Consider the following 17,677-nt stretch of genomic DNA (forward strand, 5'->3'; position numbering starts at 1 on the left):
CGGGAGGCTTATTGATCAAGTCTAAATGATCTGTGACTGTCATATAGTTCAGAGGCTCCTCCAATCCGGACACACACCACGTTAATAAGGTTTACTTTGTTGTTCCCGAGTGTTTAGAATCCATCTTCAGATTTAGTTTCTTCTATGTGACATGATAGAGACAAAGTCTAATAAATGTTCTGTATCAGACAATTAGAGTCGGTTTTCCGCTTTTTTGTCTCGTAACATCGCGCGCTCTGGTCATAAGGATCCGGTGACGCATATAGGTGGGTGCATCCCACGCTAGTCAGCATCTGTGTGTCCAAATCCAAAAAAGTCTTGGATTGTGTGTTCCAATCAGCGAAGTCCTGAGAGCATGGGTCTGAAAAACAACCTTCAAAAACCTTGTTTCTGTGCGTGGAGACGGTGAGAGTTGTTCCTTTGCAAGCGGGCAACCCTACACGGTGTCGGTCCAGTAGAGGCGATGCGCGGTGTTCAGTGTCCGAATTATCCTCACGGAATCTACAATACAACTCACCAGTCAATTCTGCAGAGTTCCCGCTGTCTTTTAGACACTCTTGATTTGTAAAGAAGGGTCTAAAGCCTTCATATTGTTTAGGCCTACTGTACATGGAAGTGCAATCCGCGTTCATGTGGAAATGGCTTATGTTCTTCAGAACACACGTTATCAGTAGGTTCCTGTGGAGTTTGATCCCACCTCTCTGTGTTTTAAAGTTCTGGATTTTTCTCAAAGAAATAGAAATTAGATTGTGTGCGTTAAATGCACCCTCCATCATATAAGTCCGCTCTTAACTCTAGCCTAAACACTATGAATTAAGATTGTACGGAAAAGGCGGCATTGTTTGACTAAAAGAAAATCAGCAAATAATCTGAGCCAAACGACTAAAGAGTTAAAAACATTTTTTTATTAACGCATCAAAAAGCGCGAGTCTAGTAAAAAAACGTTTGCTTAAATTCACTAATCTCTCCATCTCGATATGGTTTGTTTACTATATATGCTGCATTTCTCGTTGCCACGCCTTCTATTACTCATTGGCCAATAAGAGAGAAGCGGCTCTGTCCCGTACAAAGGTCTATTCAGAACCTGTGTATTTTGCACAAATAAAAATGTAAAACATCCACAATAAACAACACAAATTACAAACAGTTTAAAATCTTTGTAAAAATAAGTGAAAGAGTGAAAAATAGACAGTGAGACGGTAAGAGAGAGAGAGAAGAGCTACATAGAACCAACTCATCGGCACCTGTGAATTATGTAATTTTCAGTCCCATTTATTAGCACTCTGAACTACAGTAAAACATCAGAGATTAATCACCGGAAGTCCGCTTAGCCCTGTTGGTAATTTGTCATAGTTAATTTTAGCACGAAAGTTTGTCTGGTATCAACAGTTAAAACGTTGTCTACTGGTGTTTACTGTATATTGTTTTATCCATGTTGATATGGTATATATGCAAATCCGAGAACAATCTTTATTACAAACCACATGCAGGGGGATTTAACAGAAGATAAATCAATGTGGTTCAAATCCTACTTTGTTTTTTCAAACAAGTATCCGGTCTCCCAATTCCTTCCCCACACTGTTCCTGTTTCCTATATTCAGTACCTGTAGGCGCTGGTTCACTGGTTCAGGCCCGGGCAGGAACACAGGAAGGGAGGTGGGGTGGGGTGGGGTGGGGGGGTGGTGAGCTCAGACTGGTGCTGTTACTACAAGCAGGGGAAGTCCAAAACTCATGGCAGAACTCCAAATTCCGTAGACAGGACATGTTGTTCTGTGACTGTTTGCTCTCATTGTGCTTCCATAAGCATGAAGCTTGAAGATTGAGGCAAACCTTGTTAGTGACATTATTTGTGTAATATCACATCTATTAGTGTCATTATGGTGCAGCACATAACCAGCCAGGGGCAAAGATTTGTTTTCAAATGTGGGTGCGACATTTTTTTTTTATAACTGAAGATTACTTCAATTGAATAGAATTTTTCTTAATAAAAAGTGGGAGTGAAGATTTTTCAGAAAGTGTATTATCAATCCTACATTCCTGAAACTAGCCATCAGTGTTGCACCACTATCTTCCCTTCAAAAGAGATATATATATATATCTTTTGAAAGATGAATGTAGTGTATATGTAGTGTATATGTAGTGTGTATGTAGTGTGTATATATATATACATACACACTACATATACATATATACATACACATACACACACCTCTCGGATTAAGGTTAGTAAATCTAATAAATTGTGCCCATCTGAAATCTAACAAAATGGGCTGCTATTGCTGAGTGGAACAGGGGATGATGAGGACTGTGAGGTTGGTTGGAAGTTGGATCAGATGTGTTTAATACCAGAGAAACACTGCCCTCTAGTGACAATAATTTAAATACTTCAGATTCATGATTTTAGATTACTTGACACCTGCAGATTGCATCTTATTGAATTGATACTTTCGATAATGTCACTGAAAATAATTTATGGCAGTTTACACTGGGATACAATCTTGTACATAAAGGCAAACATATACACACCTTTTGGCGAAGACCAAACACACAATTGCACTTTCAAATCTAAGAAATAAAAGGCCTCAATGGCAACAACTGATGTTTCTAGAAGAAGAACCACAGCATTGCTGATAACAGCCTCACAATTAGCTTCCCTTCCCTGCCCAGAGGCTAGTAGACAGACAAATGCTAGCACAACGGATGCTAATACAGCTTGTCTAAACACAAGGATGTTTTTATCACCGCAGGGCACTGTGGGGCTTGAAGCAGTCCCACCCAGACCTGGAGCAGAGGGGGGGTTTAGGAAGCAGGAAGTCCTTCATCCTGTCAGGCAGGGGCAAAGCCCCGACCCTCTCCTCCAGGTCCCTGGGCTGTAGGCGTCCCCTGATATAGCCTCTGCAGAGGTTGCGTAGGGGAGCAGGACTGCCCTGCAGCTCCATCACCCGCCCATGGAGGTCCAGCAGGCTGTCAGCGTGGGGGTCCTGCCCCGGCTCTGGAAGCTCCAGGCAGGCAGGGAGGACCAGTCTGGGGGAGGACGCCCGGGCCAGCTCCAGCAAGACCTCCGCCTGCTCCAGGAGCTCCGCTTCCTGGCCTGCCTCCGAGCAGCCCCCCAGAGAGGCGTGGAGCCTCCGGAGGACCAGGCTGTAGCCCGTCCAGCAGGGGGCGCCGTGGCGAGGGCAGTGGAAGGACGCGCCGCTCTGGAGCAGCAGAACCGCCAGGGGGAAGAGCAGGTCAAAGTGCTCCAGGCTGGTCTGGGTCAGGGAGGGCTCTCCTCCGTCCTCGTCCCCGCCCAGGCAGCAGCTGGGGTCGGCTCCGTGGGACAGCAGCAGCCTGGAGGCCCTCAGGCAGAAGCGGCCAATCTCGGCTGTGTCCTCCGGGCCGGCGTCCAGGGCCTCCTTCACCAGGAACACCAAGGAGGACAGGGCTGTCTCCCCATCCAGGGTGGTGGCGTGCACGTCAGCACCTGGGGAGGGAGGGAGGGAGGGAGGGAGGGAGGGAGGGAGGGAGGGAGGGAGGGAGGGAGGGAGGGAGGGAGGGAGGGAGGGAGGGAGGGAGGGAGGGAGGGAGGGAGGGAGGGAGGGAGGGAGGGAGGGAGGGAGGGAGGGAGGGAGGGAGGGGAGGGAGGGAGGGAGGGAGGGGAGGGAGGAGTCAGGTGGCTGAGCGGTTAGGGAATCGGGCTAGTAATCTGAAGGTTGCCAGTTCGATTTCCGGCCGTGCAAAATAACGTTGTGTCCTTGGGCAAGGCACTACCCTACTAAGGGGTGTTGGATGTTGTTGTTTACACCGTTAGTTAGGTCGGTCGATTGTCCCAACACTACAGGCAGCAGAATACACCGTTGCATTTTGTGAAAACACAGCTAGGCGATTCCAAAACGCACCTTTCTGGAGCAGGAGCTGTATGTTGTCGACGTTACGGACGGTGAGTCCGTCACTGCTGGCCAGGGCGTGGAGCAGAGCCGTCTTCCCTTTCAGAACAGGAAGAAGGAAAGATCCGGCTACAAAACGCTGTTTGTCCTTCTTACTTAAGACGAGTAGGTCGATGATCTGGACTCACCATTCCTGTCCCGGGCATTCACATCTGCTCCCATGTCCAGCAGCATGTGCATACAGGCCAGTCTCTCCAGCTCCTCACTGGCCAGATCCAGAGGACTGCTCTCGTGAATCTGTATGACACACGGTAAGTATGAGACAGGCCTTGAATAGGGGATGATGACGCAATATGTATTTTCTGGAGGGCTTTTGGTGCTTCTCGTGATGGGCATAGGTTTTCAGGTGCTGAGAGTTGTATGTGCTAAACTTACGCGATCTCTCTTGTCAACGTCAGCCCCGTGTTGCACCAGCATCCTCACCATGTTTGGTCTGTTTCTCAACACGGCGATGTGCAACGGCGTGTAGTAGGACACGGGGTCTGCGCGTGAGCATTGTGTTAGTTGAGCGCGACCTCACGTGATCACTGTCAAATTCCGAACGGGCAACCGTCCGTTGTTGTTACCTTCAAAGTTGAGGTCGGCCCCGTAGCGCAGCAAGACTTCTGCGGCACAAGCAAGTCCTCTCTCCGATACCTTGAACAGAGCATAGCTGATGCCCTCCTCAAACACCGCCGACTGAGACTCCTTCTCCAAAAGCACCGCTAGCGAGTCACACAGGCGGTCCTCGTTTTCTGGGCTACTAATGGGAGTCAGGGGAGAGGGAAACGGGATGTTATTGAAGAGACACAATGGATGTTCTAACAACAACCTCAAGTCACCTTACATACAGTTATAGCTACGTGTGTCACAGGAAAACACCATCATTACAAGCACCTCTCTACAGAGCTGGCCCCTTCCTCCAACCCCACAACACACAGCACAGCGTCCACCAGTGGCTGGTACTCATAAATGATCCTTCGAAAGCCATGGAGAAAAGGCATGCTGCAGGTCCCGAGTAACGCACAGCCCTCTCTTGCCGCACAGAAAAGTCAAGACAGCGCCCAGTTCGCTATGCTCCGGAGATAATACTTATCTGGAATTGTCAGACTACTGTCAAGACTGTTGGGCACCGTTAGTTAGCGAAGGTTGGCCGCACTACCTAAGTCAAGTTAGGTATTATTTTGATTGATATCGACGACCTGAGTAGTTAGATCCTTATTGAGAAAAGCGTGTTTGCATGCGTTTTGTTTTACTTAATAAAAAAACACAATCTATGAACAGTCAATTCCACATGTTTTGCCTTTTCCGTGAGAGCCTAGCGTCACAAAACTCTCTTCCGGTAGCGAGTCCGGCCTTTCAAAATAAAGGTCTGAAAATATATTGCAGTTTATCATTTTTAATTGCAATTTCTGAACAAATGTATTGGACTATTTCGTTTTTTTTGTGGACAATTAGGTGGTGGGTCCAGGCCTCTTTCTTTAGTTTTAGTTGTATTTATTTTTTCTTTTCGGAACGACCTATCCGTGCAGAAGCAGAAGCCCCGATCCCCGATGCTATTATGGATCTTGATGGTATTGCATTTCCGTTTAACCACCCGGCTCGTTCGGGTGATTTATTTAACTCCAGCCAAAATATAACACACTCAATCTCCTGTACTGGAAACTGGGTCAAATTTTCATAGAATAATTGTTGCTGAAATTTGTGGAATTCCAAACCAATCCAAAATGGGGAACCATGTAAGGGTAGAGAAAGAGCGGGGTGGTTAAGTTAACTATCGATCTATCTCATATAGAAACACACAGGCTCTACGTCTCCAGATCTTTTCACTATAGCAACACATGGACACACACACATCACAGCACACAGTGAGAAGCCTCTTGCCTCTTGCCTCTTTGTAATTCCCCACTCCACCCCTTCATTCCATCGTGCCACCCCCCCCCCCCCCCCTTCTCTCGGTAGCTGCAGCAAACATGTGTGTACCACCAGACCTTCATTAGTTGTTTCGCCCGCAGTCATTTTCCACTTGTTTCCCCAAAGCTGGATCACATTATGTGAAAGAGCATTCCCATTCCAGAAATGTGGAGACCCACTTTGATAAAAGATTGCTGCCCTTATTTTCTGTTATTGCTGCCCCCCCCCCCCCCACACACACACACACACACACACACTCCCCTTCCTTTTTCAAATGATTGTTTTGGAGGGAGTTCAAACGTCCAGCCCTGGGACTACGCAGGATAGGAGATGACAGGACCTTCTGGCACCTTTGGGAGAATAAATGTTAACGGTGTAAACACTAAAGTTAAAGTAACACCACTATGCCTTTGAACTATTAGATTTATTCGCTAATGCAATAGGTGACAGATATTTGTTACGTAGCCACTTCAAGTATTTCCCCTGTGGTGTGACCTTGTGTTGGTGAGTTGATGAGCATGTAAGTTTGCGTCACGTAACTTAAAGGGCAACTACACTCCAAAATGGATATTCAACCTAAGGTTGTTGCTTATACGTGGCTAAAAATTGAAAATAATTTCTAATGTTTGTGAAGCTTCAAAATGAATACGAATGAAAATCCCTCAGCCACAACATTTCACTTTTATTTTTTTGTTTAGTCACACTTTAATTATTCCAGAGAAGGTTTAAGGACAAGTGAGGAGAAAGTCAATGATAGGTTGCATCTAGCCAGGCTAAAGTGTTCTACCAAGCAAATCCCACCAGTTGCCCAAGGCACAGTCCCACAATGTAATAATACATTACCAAATTCCACAGTATTCATAATTCGCTGTGGTGATTCACTCAGGAACCAATATGAGCATTTATTACACAAACCAAATACCGGACTGGTAAACCTAGTGGTAATCTCCCCCTGTCCCTCTCCCCCTCCTCTCTAGGGTCAAGAAGTGTGGCGATTTCAGTTGACCTCCAGGAATGAAGGAATGAACATGTGACCAGACAGAGCCCCTGCACCAGTACTTCTTTAACTTCCTGTTTTCTACTCAACCTCATGTCCACTTCACTTTGTTTTTCATGCCCAGATATTGGAGGGAGGGATAACGTAAAGATTAGGGAGGTGATGAGCCTCAAATGTGTAGCGTTAATGTCCTTTGATCTGGATTAGAACAGCTGGCATTGATTAGTACATTTGTGGATAATTACTGGAGGAAGTGGGTGGCCAGACAGACACAGGTCACATCACTGATATCTCTCTCTCTCTCTCTCTCTCTCTCTCTCTCTCTCTCTCTCTCTCTCTCTCTCTCTCTCTCTCTCTCTCTCTCTCCCCCTCTCTCTCTGTCTCTGTCACTCTCTCCCCTCCCCTCTCTCTCTCTCTTCCTGTATCTCTCTCTCTCTCCCCCTCTCTCTGTGTCTGTTTCTGTGTCCCTACAGGCCATGCAGTGTGAGTCCTGGAGGCAGCCGAGAGAGAGAGAGAGAGAGAGAGAGCGAGAGAGAGCGAGAGAGAGAGAGAGAGATCCATTCTACACAGCTGGGTCCTGCGTCTCCCCCCCTTCCTCCATGTGTGTTCAGCGTGTGCTCTACCTTTTCCTCTCATCCTCACAACCTCCCGACTCGCTGGAATGTGCCGGCTACACGGTAATAGGGTGAGAGGAGGAAATGATGTCAGCATCTCAGATCCGTATCAGGGGCAGTCGCCTCCCTCCCATTTTTGATGTGGTGGGCCTGTATGTTTCCAGTTTGTTTGGGAACTCTAATCATTAGTGCAATGGTTGCCACATGCACTATCTGGTGAGCAGTAATTGGTGCCTTGTGTTCACGCCCACTTCTTAGACCGAGGCAGCATCTTGACTTCCTGTCTACCTTTCAAACTGTCTTCCTACTCCCCTTCATCCAGCCTTCCTATCATATCTATCATACTGTCTCCCTGCCCTCTTTAATTTAGTCTTCCAATCATTTTGACAGCTTACCTCCCCTCACATCACAACCGCCTCAGTGAAGTCAAGGAAGGAAGCACACAAGGGTACAGAGGAGGAAAGTGGTGTGCTTTATTTTCACAGAGAATTCCTATAAAAAGTCAAGAATGTTAAGAAATATATTTCCCTTGTAAGACTCCTGTTAAATAGTACATACAATAAATAATTAATTTTAATACAGTCAAAACGCAGTGGTTAAGTATGAAACTTGTAATTGTAATCACTATTGTTTTTACTGTTGTGGTGATTACCGAAGTATTCTCTGCATATGATCTACTATCTAACACGCCTCTCAACTTCAGAGCTTGTATCAGGTTCTCTCCAAGGAGATATTGAACTATAAATAACAGCGTAAAACAGTTTCTATACCCCCATAGCTAGCAACCCCAGGTCTTTCTAGCTGACAACACCACAGTTCATCTCCTTGGACCATTATCTTAAAACCTCTTCCTGCGTACCAGTCAAACTTTATTTGGCATAGGCAAAGGAATTAGATGACCCCGTGCCACATAAACACAGGTACACCCCCCCCCCCCACACACACACAAAGCAAAACTAAATGATGACAACCAAAGTCAGAAGCAGAGAGCCCTTCCCTTGCGCAGTGCCAGTGCCTGATTCCATAGAGAAGAGCCGGGAAACGTTGCCAGAAAAGAATGTCTTTTTTTGTACAGTTTATCAACATAGATAAGCTCTGGGTCCAGTGAATATATAATGAGCCTTTTCAGGTCTCCCCCCTGTCCCTCTCTCCCCCTAAACCCACCAGACCTTCTCTCCTCCACTCCCTCAGTCAGTCTGTCCCCACACCCACTCCCTCCCCCACTCTCCCCCACTCCCTCCCCCTGCCCAGCTGTCCCCCACCCTCCCCCTCCCCCACACCCACCCTCCTCCCAACTCCTTACAAAGTCTCTTCATCCGCCACTCCCTCACCCACTCCCTCCTCAGTCCTTCTCCATCACCCCCCCCCCCCTGCCCCCCCACACACCCCCATCCCCTGCTCCGTCCCCCAGGCCCAACGCCCCCCAGTCCGTCACACCATGATGGGCAGGAAGTGTGTAGCCGTGTTCCTGCGCCGTGTCTTTCTCCCCCTTAGCGGTCTCCCGTTGACGTTCAGGCCCACAAACATCTGCCTCTTCTTGTTCCGCCACTCCGCGGAGGCGTACGTGTTGTACCCGTTTTCCTCGATGCGTTCCTTCAGGGTGCAGTCGAGGCCAAACTCCCTCTGGGAGGACAAACACAGCCAGTTTAGAGCCACACACTGTCGGTTCAGTGGAGCATCAGAAGTTTAGGTGTTCATTCGGCTATCATCCATCCACTCTGAAAAGACGCCTAAACATATCTTAACTTGGCACAGATTGAAGATGATTAAAGGACCATTTGTTCTGATGTGCTTTCTGCACGACGACTTCCTGACCCTAGCTTTCACTATCCTGTACTCCTGTCTGTCCCCTCGATCAGCTCGCCAGTAAAGCCAGTCACTCACAAACAGATAAGACCTCCTTCAAAGACAGAAGAATCCAGCCCTATCTCTAACTCTGGGGCCTGTCGGTTGACCCTTGACCCGGATACTAACCGCTGCATACAGCTCTCCTTTCCTGCTGATGGCCAGATAGTAGTTGCTGCTCAGCCCTTTGATGGCCACCACCCCTACATCCACTGATGTGATCTCCAGGACACCTGAAACACACAGAACAAGACTGGTAAACATCCGTCTGCTGCAACAGTCATAGCTTTTATAACTGTGGCCAGGGCTGGTCCACTACCAGGGTTGTGTTTGTTTGGTCAAGGAGAACAGGGGAAAAAATGTCACGGTTAGTGATAACCGTGATTACAATGGGCACAGGAGATTGACAACACTGCGATTGTAATGGGTAATGATAACCGCGATAACAATAGATACAAGAGATTGACAACCCTGTGATTGTAATGGGTAATGATAACTGCGATAACAATAGATACAAGAGATTGACAACCCTGTGATTGGCTAATGAGTGTTTCCTGGGGATGTCGAGCAGGAGGGGGCAGGGGTCGTGTGGGTCACTTGTGGACCAGACCTCGACACCATCAGGCCCCTAAAAGTCTCCTCTTGATCTGCAGCCGCTGCAGATAAGAGGAAGGAAAAGTCAACGACACAGACCATCCTGTCTCAGCGAGGAGAGCCAGGGTCAGCAAGCCAGAAGGCCTGGGGAACCAGGACATACCAGCCCGGAGGACCAGAAGGCTCTGTCCCAGTCACTAAGCCAGGGAGGCGAAAAGCAGGGGGAATGATCTCCAGTCCACACATGGTCTCAGTCTCTAGACACAGAGGCAGAACAAGTCCCTTGTGGGTCAGTGATGCTGGAGGTCACATTGCACGTCGACAGCACTGATGGCAATGAGTTTAGCTTTAGCCATGATGTATACCACGCTGTATGTGGGATGAAAACACATTTGTCTTACCACTGCTCTGATATATGGCCCCCCTGGTGCTTGTAGCAAAAGACAACAGAGAGAAAATGGCTTAAGCCAACACCTGTGTAGCAGATCTTAGCTGGACAGGAGTTGAGGCGCTTCCCTGGAGGGAGGGATTCTTGAGTCGTTGTCTATTTCTGTAGGGTTTGCAGGTTACCGGTTCCCAATGCAAATCTCTTACTCAGCCTGAAGCTATTAGAGAGGGGCTAATTTATCCCCTGAAACGGAGGCATGCTGCTCTAACAGACAGATAGGATTATTTGTGTTTCTCTGGGATCTGGGGTCAGAGAGATATAACTTCCTACGGTGTCCTTTGACCAGAAACCCTACTTATCTCGTCTGTTGTGTGTGTGCACATGTGTGTGTGTGTGTGAACCCTCTCTGGTTCCCATGGAATGTTTGATATATACCTCCCTCACCAACTTCCTTTCCTCACTTCCTGTGTGGTGTCGTTATTCTATCCTGATAACCACACAACCGCACACACACAAGCGCACACACACACACACACTCACACACAGTCTGCAGCTTGGGGGTGTGAACTCCAGAGAGAGATGATAGGCTTTGATCAGACTTCCACCGCTCTCCTCTGATGATTGTTTGTGTGCCTGCCTGCCCCACCATCAACCGAGTTTCTGCTGAAGTTCATTCAGTCACCCCCTTTTCTCCCCTGAAGTTCATTCAGTCACCCCCTTTTCTCCCCTGAAGTTCATTCAGTCACCCCCTTTTCTCCCCCGAACTTCGGTCAATCAAGGAGATTCTCCGAGTGGAGATAGGAGGACTGCAGGTGTCCCAGAGGGCCAGGGCTTGGGGCTCCCTCTCCGCGCTGGAGAAGTGTGCGGCGTTCCAGCGAGGCCACCTCAGGGTGGAGGGCCTCCCCCACAGACGGGGTGCTGCCGGGGGTCTAGCACGGCGGCCATGGAAGATCTGAGAGCTGCTTCTGTAAGGGATCAGGTGTCAGGGGATGGGAGAGGCTGTAAGAGTATCTAGGGCCGTCTCTGACTGCTCTGTAAACATGCTGGGGATGAAAGGAGAGAGAACAGAGGAGGACAGAGGAGCCATGACAGAGAGACTGGGGGTGGAGGGAGGGAGGGATCGGGGGAGGGAGGGGGAGAGGGAAGGGGGAGGGAGGAGAAAGGTGGGATTAGAAAAGCTGTAGTAATCAGTGATCAAAGACACGCACCGGAGGCAGGGGCTAGACAGGTTGTATGAACTCTGGACACACACACAGACACACACTTCTACAGGTACATGCAGGTAACCACACAAAGGACAGATGTGCACAACACCAAACTGCAATCTAAAGATTCATTCACACCAAGCACAGAGTCCTAAATCCCACTTCACACTCGGAGGGTGTGAGTATGAGGAGAACGCCAACACAAATGACCCCCAAAAACAATAGATAGCCTATAAAGCCTCATTATATGTACGTGGTTAAAGCCCATTACCACACCTAACAGTTATGAGGACACCTGTGTGTTTGTTGGTGGGGTAACTGGGACACGCCACAATCATTACAGTATGGCGCGGGGTCAACCCCTGAGTTCAGCTGCTTATTCATGGAAGCAGATGTTGTTGGTTTTTGTCCTGCTTGCTTCATTTTTTCGCTATGTGTGGCTTATTTGATACGCTCTGCTGGGTGTTACTACGGTAAATGGTGCATTGGGCCGGAATGGAGGCGCGCATTGCCAGTGCGAATTAAAGGTGGATTTTCCACAGAGTTTTGCCAGAATCAGGGTGTGTTTTCCAGCTTGTGTTGTTATTCTTGGTAACGAACTGAGAGTTTACAGTCTGGAGAAGGAAAAAAAAAAACAGTGCGTCAAGGGAGACATTCTAAACAGACACGATACTTTCATTTGATTCCGTTGACATCGTGTTGATATGTGAAGATGTCCTGGTTTGTACAGTGACAGCATTTGAAGAGGACCGCTCTAAACAGAGTTCAAACTTTTCATCTCCCCTCCTCTCCTCCTCGGGGCTCTGGTTAGACCCGAGTTGTGGATTCCTGAACTCCGGGGGGGGGCACTTTGAAAAGGTGTGCGCACACACACACACACACACTTCAACCATGTCAACCCTTTAGTCAGGAGGCGTCTGTGCACACATGGTTTGGTGGCGTCTCGCTCATAGCAGTCTAATGATCTCTTGACAGGCTCACATTCACATCATCGAACCCGCAGGTAATCACCCAGCGGTCCTAAAGCCAGCCATGTTCCCCAGCACACTCACGTATGGACTGACCTAAGGTGGCCAGAGGAACTCCAATAAAGCTTTGCAATCAATCTCTTTCTCTCTCCCTTCCTCTTCCTCTTCCTGTTTCTCTTTCCTTCTCTTCGATCTCTCTCTCACTCGTTATCTTTCCCTCGCCTTCTCAATCTTTCTCTCTCCTTATCTCTCTCTCCTTATCTCTCTCTCTCTCTCTCTCTCTTTCTCTCTCTCGCAGCTTGTTAGCGTGTCCGCTATGGTGCTGGGGAGAAATGGGAGGTAGTGCATATAAACATGCTGTGCCCTCGTCTCAGTCACTCCTCTGAAACACACATGGGTCAGTAAAACAAAAGGAACCCTCCTGTCTACAGACAGTGGTATGTCTCAGGGAGCAGGAACTTGTTTGGGGGTAGTTTGTGGGTTTTAGCAGCCGTGCTGCCATCATGTCGAGTCGTTTCCAGGGCCGGTGGAGGCCCGACAAAGAGTCCAGCCCCAGAGCCCATGTCTGGCCCCCAGGGGCAGGGCCTCTGGAGGATCGGTTTCCCTGTGAACCTGATAGGGCTCCAGATAATCCACACACAGTGTCCCCTGCTCCCCCAGGGCCTGGCCTTTGTGACGGCACCACCATTGATACTGAAGACTAGCAGCTTTGATGTGACCACAATGACGTTCAACCATGTCATTCATGAACTAGGACCCCCTCCTATGCCCCCGCCCTTCAGTCCTGCCCCCCCTCCGACAGCATCGTCTCCCCTGCTTCAACCCTCCCCCATCCTCCCCTTGACCCTAGCGCTAGAGCCATACCTGACTCGGGTAAACATATTCACCTTTCAGCAGCATGAGTTCTGTTCTTTTATACAGAGCAGAGACTAGAGGCAGAGAGACCCAAGAGACACAGGGGTCAAAGAGAGACCAGAGGGACCAGAGAGACCAGAGGTCAAAGAGAGACCAGAGACATAGAGGAACAGAGAGACAGAGAGACAGAGGGACCCAAGAGACACAGACAGAGGGACCCAAGAGACACAGAGGTCAAAGAGAGACCAGAGAGACCAGAGGTCAAAGAGAGACCAGAGAGACCAGAGGTCAAAGAGAGACCAGAGAGACCAGATGTCAAAGAGAGACCAGAGAGACCAGAGGTCAAAGAAAGACCAGAGAGACCAGAGGAACAGAGAGAGAGACACAGAGAGACAGAGATACCACACGTTAGCCTAACCCTAAATAAATGAGCGCCTGTCTTTAATATCTTCCCCTGATTTGCTAACATCCTGCGGACCCAGGAAGGAAGCAGGGAAGAGCTCCTCCAGCAGATAGAGAAGAGCCTTGCAGCCGTCATTCCATTAGAGGGCTTCTTCTCACACTCTTAACACAACAAACACAGATAATAACATTTTTAAACTCCCACACCGTTTCCCATAAGTCACTTTGATTGAATGTGTGGTTTGGAACTCCCAAGAGACACATTAAAGAGTTCCATATACGTGGGACGGGGGGGGGGGGGGGGGTGTTTGTGTGTGTGTGTGTGTTCTTGGGGATGTGAGGGAGGGGCGGGGGGGTAGGTTAAGTGAGCACATGTGTCCCTGGTTGTTACGTGAACACATATGCATTGGGGCATATGAGTGCAGTGCACCCACTCTCAGACAGGCACATGACCCACACTGACGGCAACATTGGACATGTACACCTAACCCTAACCCTAACCCAGCTGTACAATGTCTAGCCAGAGCGGCTGGAAGGTCATGATCTGAAGAGAAACACAGAGGAGGAAAGAGAGAGAGAGAGAGAGAGAGAGAGAGAGAGAGAGAGAGAGAGAGAGAGAGAGAGAGAGAGAGAGAGAGAGAGAGAGAGAGAGAGAGAGAGAGAGAGAGAGAGAGAGAGAGAGAGAGAGAGAGAGAGAGAGAGAGACAGAGAGAGAGAGAGAGAGAGAGAGAGAGAGAGAGAGAGAGAGAGAGAGAGAGAGAGAGAGAGAGAGAGAGAGAGAGAGAGAGAGAGAGAGAGAGAGAGACAGAGAGAGAGAGAGAGAGAGAGAGAGAGAGAGAGAGAGAGAGAGAGAGAGAGAGAGAGAGACAGAGAGAGAGAGAGAGAGAGAGAGAGAGAGAGAGAGAGAGACAGAGAGAGAGAGAGAGAGAGAGAGAGAGAGACACAGAGAGGGAGAGAGAGCCTCTGGGAGCAGGAGACAGACAGACAGACAGACAGACAGACAGACAGACAGACAGACAGACAGACAGACAGACAGACAGACAGACAGACAGACAGACAAAGAAACACAGGCAGACACACACACACAGAGAGAAGAAGAGATGGACAGAGAGACAGAGAAAGGTCTGAGAGTCTCGGAGCATCAGAGTGATTGACACATTCTTCCCCCCACAGTTGTTCTGCTGGTCTTGTTATCAGGTGTGTTTATTCTGGGCTGTGAATACTGCCTGATAACAGTCCCCCCCACAACCCTGTCACGATAGCAGCCTGCCTAATCTGTCCCCCCCCCCCGCCCCCCACACACACCCTCCGCCCCCAATCTACTCAGCCTTGCAAGAAGCAGTAACACAGCACTGACTGTTTGGACAGGACAGATATCTGGAGGGTGTCTGGTCACTGACACACAGAAGACTCTAATCAGGAATGTTCCATCTAAACTACCAACACACAGGACTTGAATGTGTTTATGCTGGGGAGATGACTGAGACAGAGAGGGAGAGAGAGAGAGAGAAACCGAGGAACAGAAATAACGAGGAAGAGAGAGAGAGAGAGAGAGAGAGAGAGAGAGAGGTTGAAAAAGAGAGGCTGATATAGGGGTGAGAAAGATGGAGAAAGATAAAGAAGTTAGAAGATTTAACCGGGGGTAAAGTTCACAGAAAAAGTTCCCACCCAACGCGTGATAGAACAGCCTTTTTCCTCAGTGTGGAAAAAGATAGAGATCGCTTCCTTTGCTCGGAAGAGAGCACTTTATCACAGTTTCAGCCTCATTTGTTGGGAGATTGCAGTAGTATTCTCTGCTCAGTGCCAGAATGGTCAAACTCAGCCCGCCAGGCAACCGGGTTCAGAATCTCAAAGGTTGAGCCTCTGTTTGTCTGTCTATCATCATAACTCTCACAGAAACACAGCTAACTAACGCACCTCTGAAACACACAGAACAAACAAGCAACACAATCTCTCTCTCTTTCTTTCTCTCTCTCTCTCTCTCTCTCTCTCTCTCTCTCTCTCTCTCTCTCTATCTCTCTCTCTCTCTCTCTCTCTCTCTCTCTCTCTCTCTCTCTCTCTGTCTCTCACTTACTGAGGGGATCGTCCTTCATCTTGGTCCCGTTGACTCTTCCATTCTTGTCGATCCTCAGGAAGAACTTCTGGAATGAGAACAGCTTCCTTCTCCTCACGTCTCCCTGCAGATGGTTGTAGCTGCGCACATGCCTGCCTTGAGCCCCCCCAGTCCTGCCCAAGGGGCCCCCAGTCCTGCCCAGAAGGCTGCCGGTGGCCCCAGCCCTCCCCCAGGCCCCGGCCAAGGCCCTCTTCTCGACCGCAGCCTCAGAGATGTTGAGCGTGGCTCGGCCAGGCTGGAGGCAGCACGCCCTGGGGAGGGACTGGGAGAGGAGTAGCAGAGTCATCAGGACAGAGAGCGCCAGGCTGGGGAGGGACACCCCAAGCCTGGGAGGGGGGCCCCTGGAGCAGGGACCAGCCCTGGCCTCAGCCCTGGAGCAGGTGGAGACAGGGGCAGCCCTCGTCCTTCCAGCCCAGCTGGAGCAGGTGGAGACAGGGGCAGCCCTCGTCCTTCCAGCCCAGCTGGAGCAGGTGGAGACAGGGGCAGCACGGTCCTCTCCAGCAGACCATCTGGTCATGGTAGTGAGATGTGTGGAGGACGGTAGGGTAGCCTCACTCCTCGGGGCATGCTGCTGGGGGGGCCGGGGGGCTGGGGGGGCCTGGAGGCTGTGGGGGCCAGGGGGGGAGCCCTCTGGGGGGCAGAGCCTCTTCAGCACGCTGGTGGTCTTTTTCCACCCAACTAAACGTTGGAGTTTTTCCTCTGAATGTTGAGTCGACGTGTATTCAAAGTTAACTAGCAGCGTGAAGTCTCTCAAAATGGGTGAAAGAAATGACAAGGCTAGGTACAGTGTGTGGTAAACAATTAATTAAATAAATGTTAAAACGTAACAGAGCCTCAGAGTGTATTCCAGAGGGAAGTTAGGCTACCTTTCTTTTTGTCAACTCATGCAGTTGTCCTTTGTGAAAGGATTCCAGTGTTCGGTTGGTGCTTCTGTTATTCCAGGATCCTTTGCTGATTATTCCAACAATCTCAAGTTCACTAACATTTGATGAGAAGTGTGTTTAATTCCTCTGGCCAAAAGTCTGAAATAAGAAGCGAAAACGTCCTCTATCTAATTGATACCAGCAACCCAGCACATGTGCAGGAAAACACAACGAGAGCAAGCGGGTCCCAGAGTTAAAGTGGTCAATCTGCGTCTTCATGAAGTTCTCCTCCTACCTTCTCTCTCTCTCTCTCTCTCTCTCTCTCTGGTCATAGATGAGTGTCTGTCCTACCCTCTCTTTCTCTCTCCCTGTCTCTAACTCTCTCTCTCTCTGGTCATAGATGAGTGTGTGGGAGTGTGTGACTCCTACCCTCCCTCCCTCCCTCTCTCCAGTGACTCCACCTTCACAAGCTCTGAGGTAACTAGCAGAGGCAAGGGGCTGAGTGGAGAGCCTTTCTTTCCCTCCCTTCCTCTCTCTCTCTCTCTCTCTCTCTCTCTCTCTTTCTCTCTCTTTCTCTTCCTCCATTTCTCTCGTCCTCTTTCTATCTCTTCCTCTATCTCTCTCTTCCTCTATCTCTCTCTCTCCATCCCCTGGACTGATCTAACCTGAGGAGCGATCACTGAAAGTGATTGCCTTCAAAGCTGTGCAAGTGTGTGTGCGTGTGCATGTGTGTGTGTGTGTGTGCATGTGTGTGTGTGCATGTGTGTGTGCGTGTGGGAGAAACAGAGAGAGATAGCGTGTGAGTGTTGCTATGTGTTTTCTATTTGATCCCTCCTCCCTCACACAGTCCACTATCTTTCTCTCACACACGCGTGTGTGTCTGAGGGGGGTGGGGGTGGGCCGTGGGTTATGTTGCTGAACCCTCCACTCTGCATACTTTGATTTTCCTCTCTGCATTCTCTGACTCTATACTCCAAAAACTCTGACTCTAAACTTAGTATTCTGACTCTAAAT

The 17,677-nt window shown here is 49.2% G+C and overlaps 3 protein-coding genes and 1 long non-coding RNA gene across 5 annotated transcripts; 1 reads left to right on the top strand and 3 right to left on the bottom strand.

Annotated features, from left to right (window-relative positions):
* Positions 1–10: 10 nt before the first annotated feature.
* Positions 11–2,163, bottom strand: LOC146219989 (immediate early response gene 5-like protein). Its single transcript, XM_084694384.1, has one exon. The coding sequence runs from the start codon at positions 774–776 to the stop codon at positions 168–170; it is 609 nt and encodes a 202-aa protein (XP_084550510.1). The 5' UTR covers positions 777–2,163; the 3' UTR covers positions 11–167.
* Positions 2,164–2,317: 154 nt separating this feature from the next.
* On the bottom strand, positions 2,318–5,258 carry asb6 (ankyrin repeat and SOCS box containing 6). Of its 2 annotated transcripts, none has more exons than XM_084694383.1 (6): positions 4,803–5,258; positions 4,493–4,665; positions 4,302–4,408; positions 4,055–4,163; positions 3,879–3,965; positions 2,318–3,463 (listed from the first exon to the last, which is right to left on the bottom strand). In XM_084694383.1, exons 1-6 carry the CDS (start codon positions 4,907–4,909, stop codon positions 2,739–2,741), a joined length of 1,308 nt encoding a protein of 435 aa, XP_084550509.1. In that variant the 5' UTR covers positions 4,910–5,258; the 3' UTR covers positions 2,318–2,738. The 2 variants fall into 2 exon arrangements, with proteins under 2 accessions (XP_084550509.1, XP_084550508.1); XM_084694382.1 differs by having other exon boundaries at positions 4,493–4,668.
* Positions 3,674–8,216, top strand: LOC146219991 (uncharacterized). The gene is made up of 3 exons (XR_014750984.1): positions 3,674–4,177; positions 6,797–6,874; positions 7,290–8,216. It is a non-coding gene; the product is annotated as an uncharacterized LOC146219991 (long non-coding RNA).
* Positions 8,217–8,861: 645 nt separating this feature from the next.
* LOC146219992 (fibroblast growth factor 10-like) lies at positions 8,862–16,317 on the bottom strand. Its single transcript, XM_084695336.1, has 3 exons — positions 15,762–16,317; positions 9,405–9,508; positions 8,862–9,053 (listed from the first exon to the last, which is right to left on the bottom strand). The coding sequence occupies exons 1-3, from the start codon at positions 16,315–16,317 to the stop codon at positions 8,862–8,864; spliced, it is 852 nt and encodes a 283-aa protein (XP_084551462.1).
* Between the last annotated feature and the right edge of the window lie 1,360 nt (positions 16,318–17,677).

Source organism: Hypomesus nipponensis, chromosome 28 (assembly GCF_054491055.1).
Source record: "Hypomesus nipponensis isolate SF chromosome 28, ASM5449105v1, whole genome shotgun sequence".
In the NCBI taxonomy this organism is placed as follows: domain Eukaryota; kingdom Metazoa; phylum Chordata; class Actinopteri; order Osmeriformes; family Osmeridae; genus Hypomesus; species Hypomesus nipponensis.

What these genes read in the sequence shown, in the direction of transcription:
- LOC146219989 (XM_084694384.1), bottom strand. Translation starts at nt 776, where the DNA reads ATGATGGAGGGTGCATTTAACGCACACAATCTAATTTCTATTTCTTTG.
- asb6 (XM_084694382.1), bottom strand. Translation starts at nt 4,909, where the DNA reads ATGCCTTTTCTCCATGGCTTTCGAAGGATCATTTATGAGTACCAGCCA. An exon ending in GGGGCCAGCTCTGTAGAGAG is followed by an intron (nt 4,669 to 4,802) that starts GTGCTTGTAATG and finishes GACTCCCATTAG; the next exon opens with TAGCCCAGAAAACGAGGACC. An exon ending in ACAGCTCCTGCTCCAGAAAG is followed by an intron (nt 3,464 to 3,878) that starts GTGCGTTTTGGA and finishes CTCCCTCCCCAG; the next exon opens with GTGCTGACGTGCACGCCACC.
- LOC146219992 (XM_084695336.1), bottom strand. Translation starts at nt 16,317, where the DNA reads ATGACCAGATGGTCTGCTGGAGAGGACCGTGCTGCCCCTGTCTCCACC. An exon ending in GATGAAGGACGATCCCCTCA is followed by an intron (nt 9,509 to 15,761) that starts GTAAGTGAGAGA and finishes TGTGTGTTTCAG; the next exon opens with GTGTCCTGGAGATCACATCA. An exon ending in AAGGAGAGCTGTATGCAGCG is followed by an intron (nt 9,054 to 9,404) that starts GTTAGTATCCGG and finishes TTGTCCTCCCAG; the next exon opens with AGGGAGTTTGGCCTCGACTG.